Source organism: Erithacus rubecula (assembly GCF_903797595.1).
Source record: "Erithacus rubecula genome assembly, chromosome: 3".
NCBI lineage: Eukaryota > Metazoa > Chordata > Aves > Passeriformes > Muscicapidae > Erithacus > Erithacus rubecula.
In genome coordinates, this window is record NC_136689.1 from 1,737,828 (window position 1) to 1,750,961 (window position 13,134).

A 13,134-nucleotide genomic window follows, 5' to 3' on the forward strand; every position below is an offset into this window, starting at 1 on the left:
GTTGTACATTAGAGGGGAATCTTAGTGTGCTAGGTTACAATGTAAAGATGTGCCCAAAAGTTTGTATTCTACCACCATCTGCTGAAACCAGGTGGGGCAGTGACTCTTATCTCTGTGGGAGATATCCTCTGCTAATGGGTCAGCTGTTAAAAACCAGATGGGGCAATGTTCTTTATCTTTCCCACAACCCATCCTAACTCCAGGAGATATCTCCTGTTAATGGGCCATGACTGATAAAATTACATCATCCCACTGGGAGATGCTCCAGCCAGGGGAGGAGCCAAGCCTTTCCTACCTAGGTAAAAACTGAGATTTGGAACACCAAAGCAGCCCTTTCCCAGTGGTTTCCAGAGGACAAGAGCTACCAGACCTTCCTACAGGATCATTGCTTCAACAAAACCACATCTGGACTGCTGCCATCACCCTAACCAGCGAGGTGTCAGGTTGTATTCTGACTCTGTCAGTGGTTTTTCCTTTGTACTCTTGCATGTATTTCATTTTTCTTTTTTTTTTTTTTTTTCCTATTAAATTGTATTTGTGACTTGGAGTCTCTCACTGGTTTTGCTTTCAAACTGGTATGCTTAGGTATTCTGGGAAATCTGTACCTCTTAAGTACCTCAGACAGTGGGAAAGAGAGAGGGAAATGTGGCCGAGAAATTGGGATAAAAAGGGAGGCTGCATCCTCCAAAAACTGGAGATGCCCCATGGCCTCTCCCTTTATTTGAATAAAGCAAAAATGACTCCTCTGTCTCCTTTTTGGACATAAACCTTTGGTATCCGTGGATTGATTTTCCTGACAGATGGGTTGTAGGAGAGCGTACGATGGGACAGTGGTCAGGATGGTCGTGACAGACAGAGAGATCTCCATAAGCCAGGTCTTGAAACTTGTGGTTCATTGCACAGGGCATGGGTGAAAAGGGCCCTGCTGGAGCTGCCAGCCACAGCTGGAGCAGGGCAGAGAGAGTGGGGGGTAGTGAGAGTTCTAAGAAGTAAGAGTGGAAAGAGAGGGAAGTAAGAGAGTGAAAAGAGCGATTTTCCCATTTACAATAAATCTTCTTCTATGTTGAATATTCTAATATCCACTAACCAATCCAATCCATGATGCAAATCCTACAGCATTTACATACAGCCTATAGGAACCATTACATTGCCATGTATATACTTTAAACCTAAAAACTACTCTTTGGAGCCCTTCTGCCAAGCTAGCAGGGTCTTCTCTACCTTTGGACCATTGTTCTGTCAAGAGGGGATTACTTTTTGCCAGCCATCCTATTGTCTTCTAGTTATTTAGTAACTAAGGTTTGGTATCACAAAGATGGCTTTCATTGCAATCTTGCTTATGGTTTCCATATTCTCAAAATTTTCTGCTAGTTGTCACAGCCTGAGGTGTCTCTTTATGCTTGAGGTCACCTCAGGAAGACATGAAGGTGGTCTAAAATTCAGGTTTTCGCTGATGCTGGCTGATGAGAGACTGCAGGAAGCTGGTTTTTGAGGTTTCAAGGATTGCTTATTATTTCTTAGCTCAGGAATTCTTTGCCCAGCTAACAGCAACCTGTCTAGCTAGACATCCAGGGCAGAACTTATCTTTTATACTCCAAATTACGTGTTAGATATTTACAATTAATTCCCAATACACTTCAATCTTATTGTAATGTCTAGTTTTGTCCCCATCCAATCGAAGGATGCCAAGGTGGCACTTTAACATGGCTGGCATGAAGAACCACGCCCCAAATCCTCCATCTTAACCACGAGCCTGTTAATAGAAACATTTCTAAAAAATCACTTTTCTATCTTCCAACAGTCTAATTTATACTGTACTTATTTTTTGGTGTGACTTGTAATTCTTCCTGCAACATTGGCAAATTTCTCCAAGGACCCAAGTCCAGCCCTCAAGGATCCTTGGGCACCATGCCAGGGTCTCTGAGTCAGCGGGAACAATTCGGACACCAACAGCTAAGCAATGGGTCACTCCCAGAAACCACAACAAGCTCACAACCCCAAACTTTACGTGTTCCAACAACACCCAAGAGGCAGCCAACCCCCAGACTCACCTCTCTTGAGCAGGCTGGCGCGGTAGCGACCCTCCAGGGTGCAGTTCCAGCGCTCGAAGCGGAACTGGTACTGGCACTCCAGGGCGCTCATGCTGATGGCCTCCAGCAGCGTCTCGGCCACGCCGGGGTCGCGCCGGCACATGCGCCGCTGCTTCTTCTCCAGCTTCAGGCGGTCACACACCTTGTAGTGCGCCTTGGCGGCCGCCTCCTCCATCTCCGACGTCACGGGCAGGATGGTCAGCGGCTCGCTGCCCGTCAGCCTGCCGAGAAACACGGGCTGTGGCAGTCACTGAGGCACGGGGCTTGCTCTGGATTTACCGCTTTGGACGACAAGCTCGGAGCAACGCTCCTCTACCTATTCAAATCCTAACTCTAGGTTGTGTATAAACTACTGTTGCCTTGAGGAGGTGGAACAGAGATCACACAGAGTTAGGGGTATTTACTGAAAGGTCGTCACACCCTGCCAGTACCAGTGGCCCCAGTCCTGCCTGAGTGGCTCCATGATGGAAGTAAAAAGAGGGCTTGGATATGATGTCACATTTTTATAGACTTCAGTCCATTTGCATACAGGAGTCAACCATCCAATTAATAGTCTCAAATTGTAAGATGTCATCCTCCTCTGCTCATGTTGTTTATACTTAGGACCTGGAGTATGAAGAGGCTGTCCTTGAATCCATAGCTGGTATGAGACTATTTTGTCTTTATCACCCTAAAGAACACCCAAGCAGAACAGAAAGCTCAGACCTTAAGGCATCAATACAACCTATCTTGTTCTATCTAAGAAATGTAAGCAATATTCTTACTATAGCTCTGTTATGTCTAAGTCCTGTCTACAACTGTGGGCCTGGACCCTCCACTGAAGATATCAGTGTGTTTCAACCTTCACTAGAACTCGCTCTGCTACTCTGGCATTTGAAACCTTTCACTTACTAAAAGCATTAGAACTCACCCTAAAACTTACTAACTTAAATGTCTCCTTTATGTGTGAGTGGCTTAATATACTTCAATCCATCCAAAGGCTTTAATTCAACTCCTGCACTCTGATTTTTCGCTGAAGAATTCAGAGAGTCCCCTGACTCACTGACTGCAACACAGGGGCACCACGGTGAGGGAAGAGAAACAAAAATTAACACAAATTCTCCTCTGTGAATGCCAGCACAGGCTGCATAGAGAGCCTGTGGCTGCACCATCCCTGGAGTGTCCAAGGATGGACACTGAGCAAACTGATCTGCTGAATCCCCCAGCCAGGGCAGGGCTTGGATCTAGATGGTTGTCCTGGTTTTAGTTCAAAACTGGACAGAAACACCAATTAATGGAGTGGTTTTGGTTCACCAATTTGAGCCTCCTCTGCCTGGGGAGGTGCTGGAGTCACCATCCCTGGATGTGTTTAAAAAAACATTTGGTGCCATGGTTTAGTTGAGGTTGGACTCAATCTTGAAGGTCTCTTCCAACCCTGTCATTCTGTGAATTCTGTGAAATTTTATGGGATTAGGAGGAAGGCACAACAGGCTTAACTTTAAATGGTACAAAGAGAAATGTTATTACTAGAAACTATAAGGAAAAAAAACAAAACAAAACAAAACAAAAAAGCTCAGAAAAAATCTTTAGACCACTCTTTCTCCCCACACACACCTTTTTTCTTTCACACTGAAAACGTACAAAAAACAACTCAGTCAGTTTAACATCTTTAAAATAGTCTTGCACCAATTCACTTCTCTCTGAGGAAATATTTCCCTGAACCAGTTGGGGGAGGGACTGCTTGAATCTGTTTCCTACAGGGACCCCTAGGGGGTTTTCCCAGATTTGCCCTAAACCAGGACAATGGCCTTTAAGGTCCTTCCAACCCAAACCATCCTGGGACTCTATGAAATAGAGCCCGTGGTAGGAATGGGGTCAGTGGTGGGATCAGGATCTCCTGGCTGAGCATCCCTGTGGGCTCCTCACAGTGTGTGTGCAAGGTGGCAGCAGGAAAAAGGTAAAAGGAAATATTTGGGTTTATGCTCCCTACCAGCTCTCATAGAGCTTGTTTGGACATAAACCCTTGGCCACCTTCACCACAGGACTGTGTTGAAATCCAAAAGTGGAAAGAAATCATTTCAGGTGTCTCACTGCATGAACTTGGGGAACTGGAAAAAATATACAAGCACCACTGTCACTGTCCTGGGCATAAACAAAAAAACAATTTTAGCACATCAAGCAGAGCCAGAACCCAGCTTGGGAAGGGACAGAGGATAATTTGTCCCATCAAAGCCCAAGAGACACCCTGAGAAAGCCCAGAAAGCCACCCTGCCCTAGCAAAGAGATCCTGACATAAAACCCAGCCCCACTCTGCTGGCTCTGCCATGTGCCAGTGCACACACTCCATGGGAATTGCTGTCCCAGCACCTGGAGACACAACCCCTGGCCAAAAATAAAGAATGGCAGAAATGCAGAACTGGGAACACACTGGGATGCTGCAGTCCTGCACTGGGGTGGGCTCAGACATGGGGTGAAAAATGGGGTGATCCCATTGCTGGGATCCTGGAAACCCTTTAAAGCCCCACCTGTCCTGCAGGAGCAGGGATTTGCTGTTTTTAAGGATTATTTCTCTCTAATCAGTGGGATGCATGCTGCCAGCAGGCACTCAGGATGCTTTAACTCCCAAACCTTGGTGCACAGTGGGCAGAAAATTCTGAGCTGAGCCCCAGCCAGGGACATCCAGTACAGACCCAGTCATTACTGAGGCATCAATGAGGTGATTTGATATCAGATATCATCTCAGGGAGGGAGCAAAAATGGCTGAGGTGGGATTTTTAGAACAAAGATGGGCAGGGAAATGTTCTCCTTCAGTTACATTCAAAGGGATTGGTATCTCCAGAAAAACCCTGCAGTGATAAAAGCACAGAGTGATTTGTGGGAAACATGGAAAAAATATCTTCCCTTAAGTTTTGCTCCCCCCCCAAAAAAAATTAAAGAAAAAAAAATCTGAAAAGCCAAACAGCAAGTTCTATTTGAAGCATATTTTAACCCTTTCATTTTTGGTCTGTCCCAGCTGTTCCCCAAGGAGAGGGGACAACACCCAGCCCTGGTGCCTCATTAGCCAAAACTCCTGGGAGCTCATTCAGGAGAAAAACTCAGTCTGAGCTTCACTGGAGCAAAGATCTGTGACAAAATCTCCAGGACCTTCATTCCTGGCTCATGGTGCTCTAAAGATTCATTCCTACAAATTTCCATGGTTGGCACAAGGGACCCTCAGCTGGCAAAGCAGAGGGAGGGAGGCACCAAAGCATTTCCTAAACTCCCTCTCCCCATTTTCTCTTTCCAGCTGAACAGGGATTGTTCACCTGAATGATCTGGGAAAAAGCTCCAAGGATCCTGTAGCAGGATCTTGGAGTGAGAAGGGATATAGGAATTGATCCTACAGCCAAGATTTCTGCAGGCAATTGCTGATTTTCACCCTCTTCCCACCTTTGCCCCTCAGGTGCTTGGCTTTGGGATACTTCAAATTACAGTTTCCCCCAGATCAGCCTTCCCAAACTTGCTGATAGCAATCGTGTGCATCTCCAACAACCCTCAACACACACCAAATAAAGACCCAGGGACTGGCAGGTGGTAGGAAATAGAACTCATGGTGCTTCACAGTGCCACAAAACTCATGACAAACAGAGATCTGCCCATCAGAAACATCCCTGGAACAAGATGAGGAGAAAACTGAGGGAAAAAAAACAGCAAGCAGAAACTGCCAGGTAAAGAACAGAAGCACACACACACATGTTCCCTTTTCCCTGCCAGGACCCTCACATTCCAGAACAGAGAACAGGGCTGAGGAGGCACTTTGATCAATACCAAAGGCCAGGCAGAGGCAGGAGAGCTGCCCCACTGCTGCAGGGAACCTTCCTAATCCCATAAAACCCTTTTATGCAACCCTGGCTGAGCCAGGTCCTGTAAGGCAACCGTGTCAGTCGGACTCTTTCTCAGCTCCTCACAAAGGCCAAGCTGTTCTTCCCAGGGAAACATTTCAGGGGCTGTGTGGGGGTGATTTTTTTTTGCTTTTTACACACCCAAGCCATCACTGTTATGATTAAACTGCCAGCCAGAACTCTGTGATTTTGGTTTTTTGCTCCAAGAAGGGGCTGAGTGGGAGATGGAGTGGACACCTCTAAGTGGAAAAATGTTGAAACTGGATGATCTTTAAGGTTCTTTCTAACCCAAACTGTTTTAAGCTGGATTCCAAGATTCCAAAGGATTGTGTGTGTGTCCACCAGGAGCATGGAGAGAGCAAACAGCTCATTGCAGGAAGCTTTACCTCTCTGAAAATTAACTCCAGCCTCTCTCAGAGCAACATCAACCTCCAGAGTCAAGGGACTGTTTATAGAATTCAGGATTTTAAATTTCTGCTGCAGAATTTTGCACTTTTGATGAACCTCATGGTTCTCTTCCAGCTCAGGATATTCTGTAGTTTTTTCACCTAATTTTGCCCAATTTCTGCTTTGGGTGCAACATCCAAACCTCAGGAAGGACCTGGCTGCCCTGTGGGCACCTACCACGCTCAGAGGAACCTTTGCAGCATCATTTGTGCTGTTCCCATCCCAGTTCCACCAGTCTGAAGCCAAGAAATCAGAAGCTTTATCATTAATTGATGCAAAAAGCAAGAACCCAGCTGTTTTTCACACACTCTGCTTCCTTGCTTGTGAACTTTATCTCAAACATTGCTAATTATATTTTTTTTCCTGGAGTTCAACCACCCAAGGGTTTGGGAGAGATCCCAAGCAGAGCCCCTGCCACAACACAAGCCAAATTTTATCTGTGACATCATGGAATCACTGCCCTTCCAAGAGGCAATTCAAGGCAGATCCTGCTTCCCACTCATCAAGAGTTTTTCATCAGCTCACACTTCCACCAGGGGATTTTCCCTGGTTTAAGTGGGGACTTTCCTGGTGAGGATTTGAGCAGGCTGAGGCAGATTTAAGGCACCTACACAGACCTGGGAGTGAACCCTCATTTCTGAGGTGCTCCAGGGTTTCCTCTGCAGGAGCCACTGGAAGTGGGATCCAAGGTGAGCAGTTCCCATCATAGGAAATTCCTCTTTGGTCCATCTGTACAATGGCTGAATTAATTCTGGTACCACTTTCCACATTAATTTTTTTTTTTTTCTGTGGAATTGCCACACTTTCAGCCCTTTTTTCCCCTCTTTCCACCGCTTTAATAATTAAAAAAGCTGCTGGAAAATTGACAGCTTGAGCACAAAACTTCACTGCAACACCTAAATTAATGATTGCAGCTCAAGGAGTTTGAGTTATGCTGGACACCAGGCTTATATTATTTAATAACCTCCAGTTGCTCTCTCCCCCTTATCACATTCCCACACCGTGAATCTTTCCTAAATTGATTTATCACACTCCTCCTCCCACAAAGGCTATTGAATATTTCAAGTATAAAAACCCAAAAGTCAAAAAAACCCATGTGAATTTCAAGGTGAGTGATGAAAATTTGATATTTGGAAGAAGAGCTGGATCACCTCATTCTGCACTGTCTTGGGTTTTATTGTGTTTGGGGTTTTAAGTGTTTATAGCTTTAAGTGCCCACATGAACTCTAAACTCTGAAATATCCCAGATCTCTTTAGATTACATAAAAATAAGGTTATGGATTTCCAAAATGAAATCTCAGCAAGTGCTCACCAGGATTGCTCTGTCAGGATTCTCCACTTCTACCCCAACCCTTCCCAGTGCAGTTTTCCCACTGATCTCTGACAGATGCTGTGACATTGGGAGGTCATGGAAGGTGACAGAAAAAAAAAAAAAAAGTGTTTTTCCCAGCCTGAGGGAATCCAAACCATGCAGGCCTGAACCCCAGCTAGAAATCAAAACCCAGCTTTGTTAAAATTCATTGTTCCACCACTCCTCATGCCACTTCTCCTCCCTCAGGACCATTCCAGCTCTGCCCTGGGCTCACCCATCCCTGCCATTGTCCCTGGACAATGGTGCCTTGCTGTGGGAGACCATTCAAGAGGAAATTGGGAATTCCAGCCCAGCAATTCCCATCACAACCAAGCCCCAAGTGCCTGTTTTGATTCTTATCTTCCTCCCAAAGTGCAGGGCCAGAGCTTTATTGAGGTGACAACCTCTCAAATGTCACTCCCTCCTTAGTCAGCAGTGCCCAAACCTCAGCTGGAGCTTCTGCCCCAGTCACAGCCCCCAGCACTGAGCTACTACACCTTTACACCCTCCCAAAAAACCCAAATTTGGGGTGACAGAGCCTTCCAACCTCACAGCATCCAGGTGGGAAACAGCCAAACCCCACAGCCCTGCTCCAGAGGAGAGCAAAGGATTTTCTAGTGCAAGGTTCTGGGATTTTTAGGATGGAGGGAAATTCTCCAAGTCCTTGGATCAGCTTCTGAGTGATGAAGGAAAAGAAGAAAATGAAGGGAAGAAAAGGAAGAGAAAAGGAAGAGAAAAGGAAGAGAAAAGGAAGAGAAAAGGAAGAGAAGAGAAGAGAAGAGAAGAGAAGAGAAGAGAAGAGAAGAGAAGAGAAGAGAAGAGAAGAGAAGAGAAGAGAAGAGAAGAGAAGAGAAGAGAAGATATAAAAAGTGACAGTACAAAGGAACTTCCAACCCAGTAGATCCCACTTACCAGGGAAGGAAGCACCAATCTCCTTATGGAATCTGCTCAAACAGATTTTTGCTTTTGGATTATTTTTTTTAGGGAATAAAGGAGCAGATTCTTGTAGGTTTCAAGCTTTCTTCAACTATGCCTGGATAGATCCATTCAGTGGATGGATCTGAGCATCTTAGGATGGACCAGGCATGGAAAGATCCACAATTTTGGGTCTACCCAGAATTATCCCAGCATCCAGCAAAAAAAAAAAAAAAAAAAAAAAAAGGGAAACAACAGCTGCTTCTGGACCAAATAAACCAATGGTGCAAACCTCCAGCTTTTCCCTTTCCATCACAGCTTTCCTGAATGCCTCCAGCAATGATCCCAAAGTTCATTCAGGATGTTACCCCAGAGTTCCCCATTTCAGCCAGAGATGATGATGCTCTTGTGGAAATTTGAAGAACATAGAGGAATTGCCCCAGGCCTTTCCTCCAACAACCAGCAGGGATTTAAATCAGTTCAGGAGGGATTTTTTGGGAATGGGACAAAACATGAATGGTTTTCTCCCAGATACAGGATTGCTGCATGTATAAATAAACTTCCATCCAATTTCCTGCCAAAACAAGCCCTCACCTTCCCCTGGACAGATTACCAAAAAGTTTGGCATGTAACATATAAAGGAAAAAAATCTCTCAGTGGATGAGCAGGGAAGATGTGACTCAATCCAGCTGTGGAGGGCTGGAGATGTTCCCATTCCTGCAGAGGACTTGGTGGGATGGAGGTGCCATGAGGAACAGCTCTTCTGGCCACCAGGAGCACCACAAGAAACTCCTCCAAGCCCTGCACAGGAATTACAACTCACTGAGGAGGGATTTGCCTTCCCCAGAGAGGAGGAACAAACTCAGAGATATCCCACAGCAGAGGAAAAAAAAAAAAAATCACTTTTGGGTCTTTGCTGCTGCACCTGAACCACAAGGCTGAGGAATTTCCCCTCTTCCTCCATCAAACCTTAATCAGGAAGTTTCTAACCCCATCAAAGCAAAATACATTTTATTTTAGGTAAATATCTCAACCCCAAGACCTAATTTCCCCTGGAACAACCCACTCTGTCCACAAACAAGCAGAAGCAGAGAGGGTGGGGAGGGAGAAGTTGTTTCCTCTCCCCTTCATCCTCTCAAGAATGAAACAGCAATCAGGGAGATTTACAAAGGATTTTCAAGCCAATGGTGCCAGTGGAATGCACGGGCCAGGCAGCAAATAGGGGCTTTCAGTGCTGCTGTAAGAGGCATTAGCTGTGCCCCTGTGCCAGGAATTATCCCCCCATGCTGTCCCCTCCTGGGCTGGACAGCTCCTGGACCCCCAACCCAACCCCTGCTCCTTCTCCTCCCACTGATTGGTTTTATTTCATTGTTTTTGTTTTTTTTTTTAATTTTTTTTTTTTTTTTTTCTAGCCTAACATCACTTCTTTTGGAATGGAGCCTGCTCCAGTACAGGCAACAAGGAGTTTGGAGTTTTGGTGCAGGGAAACAGGAAAATTGGGAGTAGTGGGATGGATGATGAAGAATAAACCCACAGAAGAAAATTAAAGATTTGTTTTAACTCCACGTTGTATATAGGGGAGGAAAGAAAAAAATCAAAAAACCCAGAAGGAGAGAGAGAGATTTTCAGAATATTGGGGCTTTTATTTGGGTTTTTGGGGGAGGGGGGAATAGTTTGTAGGTTTAGGATTTTTTTTTTTTACGCTACTTAATATCCTTTCATCCCAGAATCTCAGCTCCATCCCTGACATAGTATCAGAGAAATTCATGCTCAGGCACAGGGTGAGATTGTTGATGTGTCCTGAGCAGGGCCAGGAGCTGGACTCAATCCTTGCAGGTCCCTTCCAACTCAAGATATTCCATGATTTTTAATAAAAGTGAGCCTAAAATGACACAGGAAACAAAGGACATTTCTAGATACCATTTATAGAAGATATACATCATCATCCCTGCCTTGCTCCTGGAGCAGTTTTTGGTGGGATTCAGCACCAGGAAAGGACCACAAATGCCATGGAGAGAACACAGCAAAAGAATTTATCCAACATTTTAAAGACAAGAGACCAAAGGAAGTGGCCCAGTGAGTTTCTTGGCACAAACTTGAGCCCTATGGAAATTCTGTTCCATCTGCTCCTACCACAAATCCTTCCAGAACTTAAAGGGGAGAGAGAGGGAGAGAGAGGGAGAGAGAGGGAGAGAGAGGGAGAGAGAGGGAGAGAGAGGTTTTATGATGTAATAAGAAAGAGACAAGATAACAATAAATTATGAGATAACAGGAAAGGAATAGGACAAGCAGGAATGGTTTTGAATAAAGATTTAGATGAGGTGCTGTGAAAAAGCTGTTGGCTGGTGCAGAGCAGGGTGTCCATGCAGCCCTGGCAGTGCCCAGGGCCATGGCAGTGTCACTCTGCACTGCCAGGACTGCACAACTCCCCTTTGTGTCCTTCTGGGGCTCTGCAGCTCTGGGTGCAGCCTGGCCTTGCCCTGCCTTCTGCAGGGTGAGCTGTGCATCCATCCCAACACTGCCTGCTCTGTTCCCTGCATTTCCTGCAGCCACAGAGTGCCCCTGCCCAGACCACAGAGCCTGGCAGGCAGGGAAGAAACTCCTGGAGCCAAGGCAGCAGCTTCCCTGGCTGCCTGCAGACATCCCTGTGCACACACTCTGCAGCTGAAGAGAAAATCAAATTCACTCTCCAGAAAGCACAAATGAAATTAAACCTTTGAGGGAAGCACAGAGCTCGTGGAGATCATCTGGACAGAAAAAAACAACTGGAGAAAAAAAAAAAAAAAAAAAAAACAACTGGAGCTTCTTCCTCCTTGGTTTTATAGCCAGGAGCTGGAAGCACAGACTGGCTCCTGGTCAACTTTGGATAAATGACAACTTCTAGAAAGAAGCATGTGGGTTCAGGGAGGAGGGGGATCCTCTCCCCCTCCCCTCAGACCATTACCAGCCCCTATTAGATATCCCTGGGAGGTCAGCTCCGGGAGGGTTGGGATGGTTGGGCAGTTTGACACATCATCTCAGCTATTTTGGGAGCAGTTTACAGGGCTGCAATTCCTGCCCTGCTCAGCCCCCAGAGCTTTTCCACTCTCATGTCACATTATCCTCGTGGCAGGTTTCAAAACTAAACAGGTGAAAAAACAAACTTTCAGGGCACTGGGCAGAGCAGGATGCAGGATGGGGTGATGGGGTGGTGGAAGTTCATCCTCATCCTGAGCCCCAGCACAGGGTGTGGAATCACTGCTGAGCACTGAGGTTGATTCCTTACAAAACTCAGCAGGAAGACACCCAAAAGCTCCTGCAGGAAACTCATCCCATGAAAAAAGGGATGATAAAAGTCTTGTGAATGGTTTCCTGAAGGAGCCTTGCAGTCCTGAGGCTTCACAAGCCTCCAATGGGACTTGAATGGTCAAACCTCCAGCTGAACAGAGCCTGGCAAAGGTTTCACACTCAGGTGAGGATGAGCAGTGCAGGGGAACCTGCTCTTGCTGCTGCATCTGGAGCAGCTTCCCAGGAAAGTCACCAACACCACAAATTCTGCTCCAGATCCAGGGGCACTGGGTGATCCATCCATCCATCCATCCATCCATCCATCCATCCATCCATCCATCCAGGGCTCCCCCAGCCCCCAAAACCTGCTGCTCCACACCCCAGCTTGTCCCAGCAGAAGAAAAGAACAGTGTGAACATCTGCCCTCAACCTCCTGATGCTCCTCCAGGGGCTGAGCCAGGCCCAGTTTTGTGGAAGGGAAACTGATGCTGTGACTGGGGTTAATCAGAGGGGACAAACAGATCAATATTGATGTTTTTAACAGACCTCAGCTTCCTTTTGAATGTGACTTGACTACAGAACATTGGCAAGGACCTCAGCCAGACCCACCCTGGCCAGTACTTCAGGTGAACACCCTCAGGATACTTGCTGAGTTCAGCACATACCTGGGGTTTTTTTTAATACTACATAAAGTCTGTCTGAACAAAGAGCCACGTTAACCAAAATACTCCAGGCCAGGGAAAGCCACAGTTTTATTCTCTGAGTGCTGCTGGGCAGAGCACAGCATCCATAAAAAAAAACAGAGGAAGAGGGAGAGCCATTTTTAAATACAGTGATAGGATAAGCAGAAAGAATTTTTAACTAAAAGATGAGATATTCTGATTAGATATAAAGAAGAAATTCCTCCCTGTAAGGCACCACATCCCTGGAAGTATCCAAGCCCAGGATGAATAAGGAACAACCAGGGATAGCAGTGGGGGTGGAATTTAAAAGTCCCAACCCAACCTCTGGTTCTCTGATCCACTTCAAAGCAATGCATTTGTGCTCAGGAATTGAAAGGAAAATCCTTTGTGCCTTGTATTAGAGCAGCACGTGGGGCACACTCCACCAACCAGTATTAAGGAAAGCATTTCCTTCCTGTATTGATCATCACCCACCCCACAAAGGGGCATTAAAAAGCCAGGGGGGGAGGACAACAAGCCAA

At 46.0% G+C, this 13,134-nt stretch overlaps 1 protein-coding gene across 2 annotated transcripts in view; it reads right to left on the reverse strand.

Annotated features, from left to right (window-relative positions):
• The window catches only part of WNT9A (Wnt family member 9A), a 59,008-nt gene that overhangs the window by 24,297 nt on the left and 21,577 nt on the right, over positions 1-13,134 (reverse strand). For both annotated transcript variants that reach the window (XM_079300515.1, XM_079300514.1), the window contains exon 2: positions 2,052-2,311. In XM_079300515.1, coding sequence (XP_079156641.1) covers positions 2,052-2,311 — 260 coding nt within the window. The remainder of the gene's footprint in view (positions 1-2,051; positions 2,312-13,134) is intronic.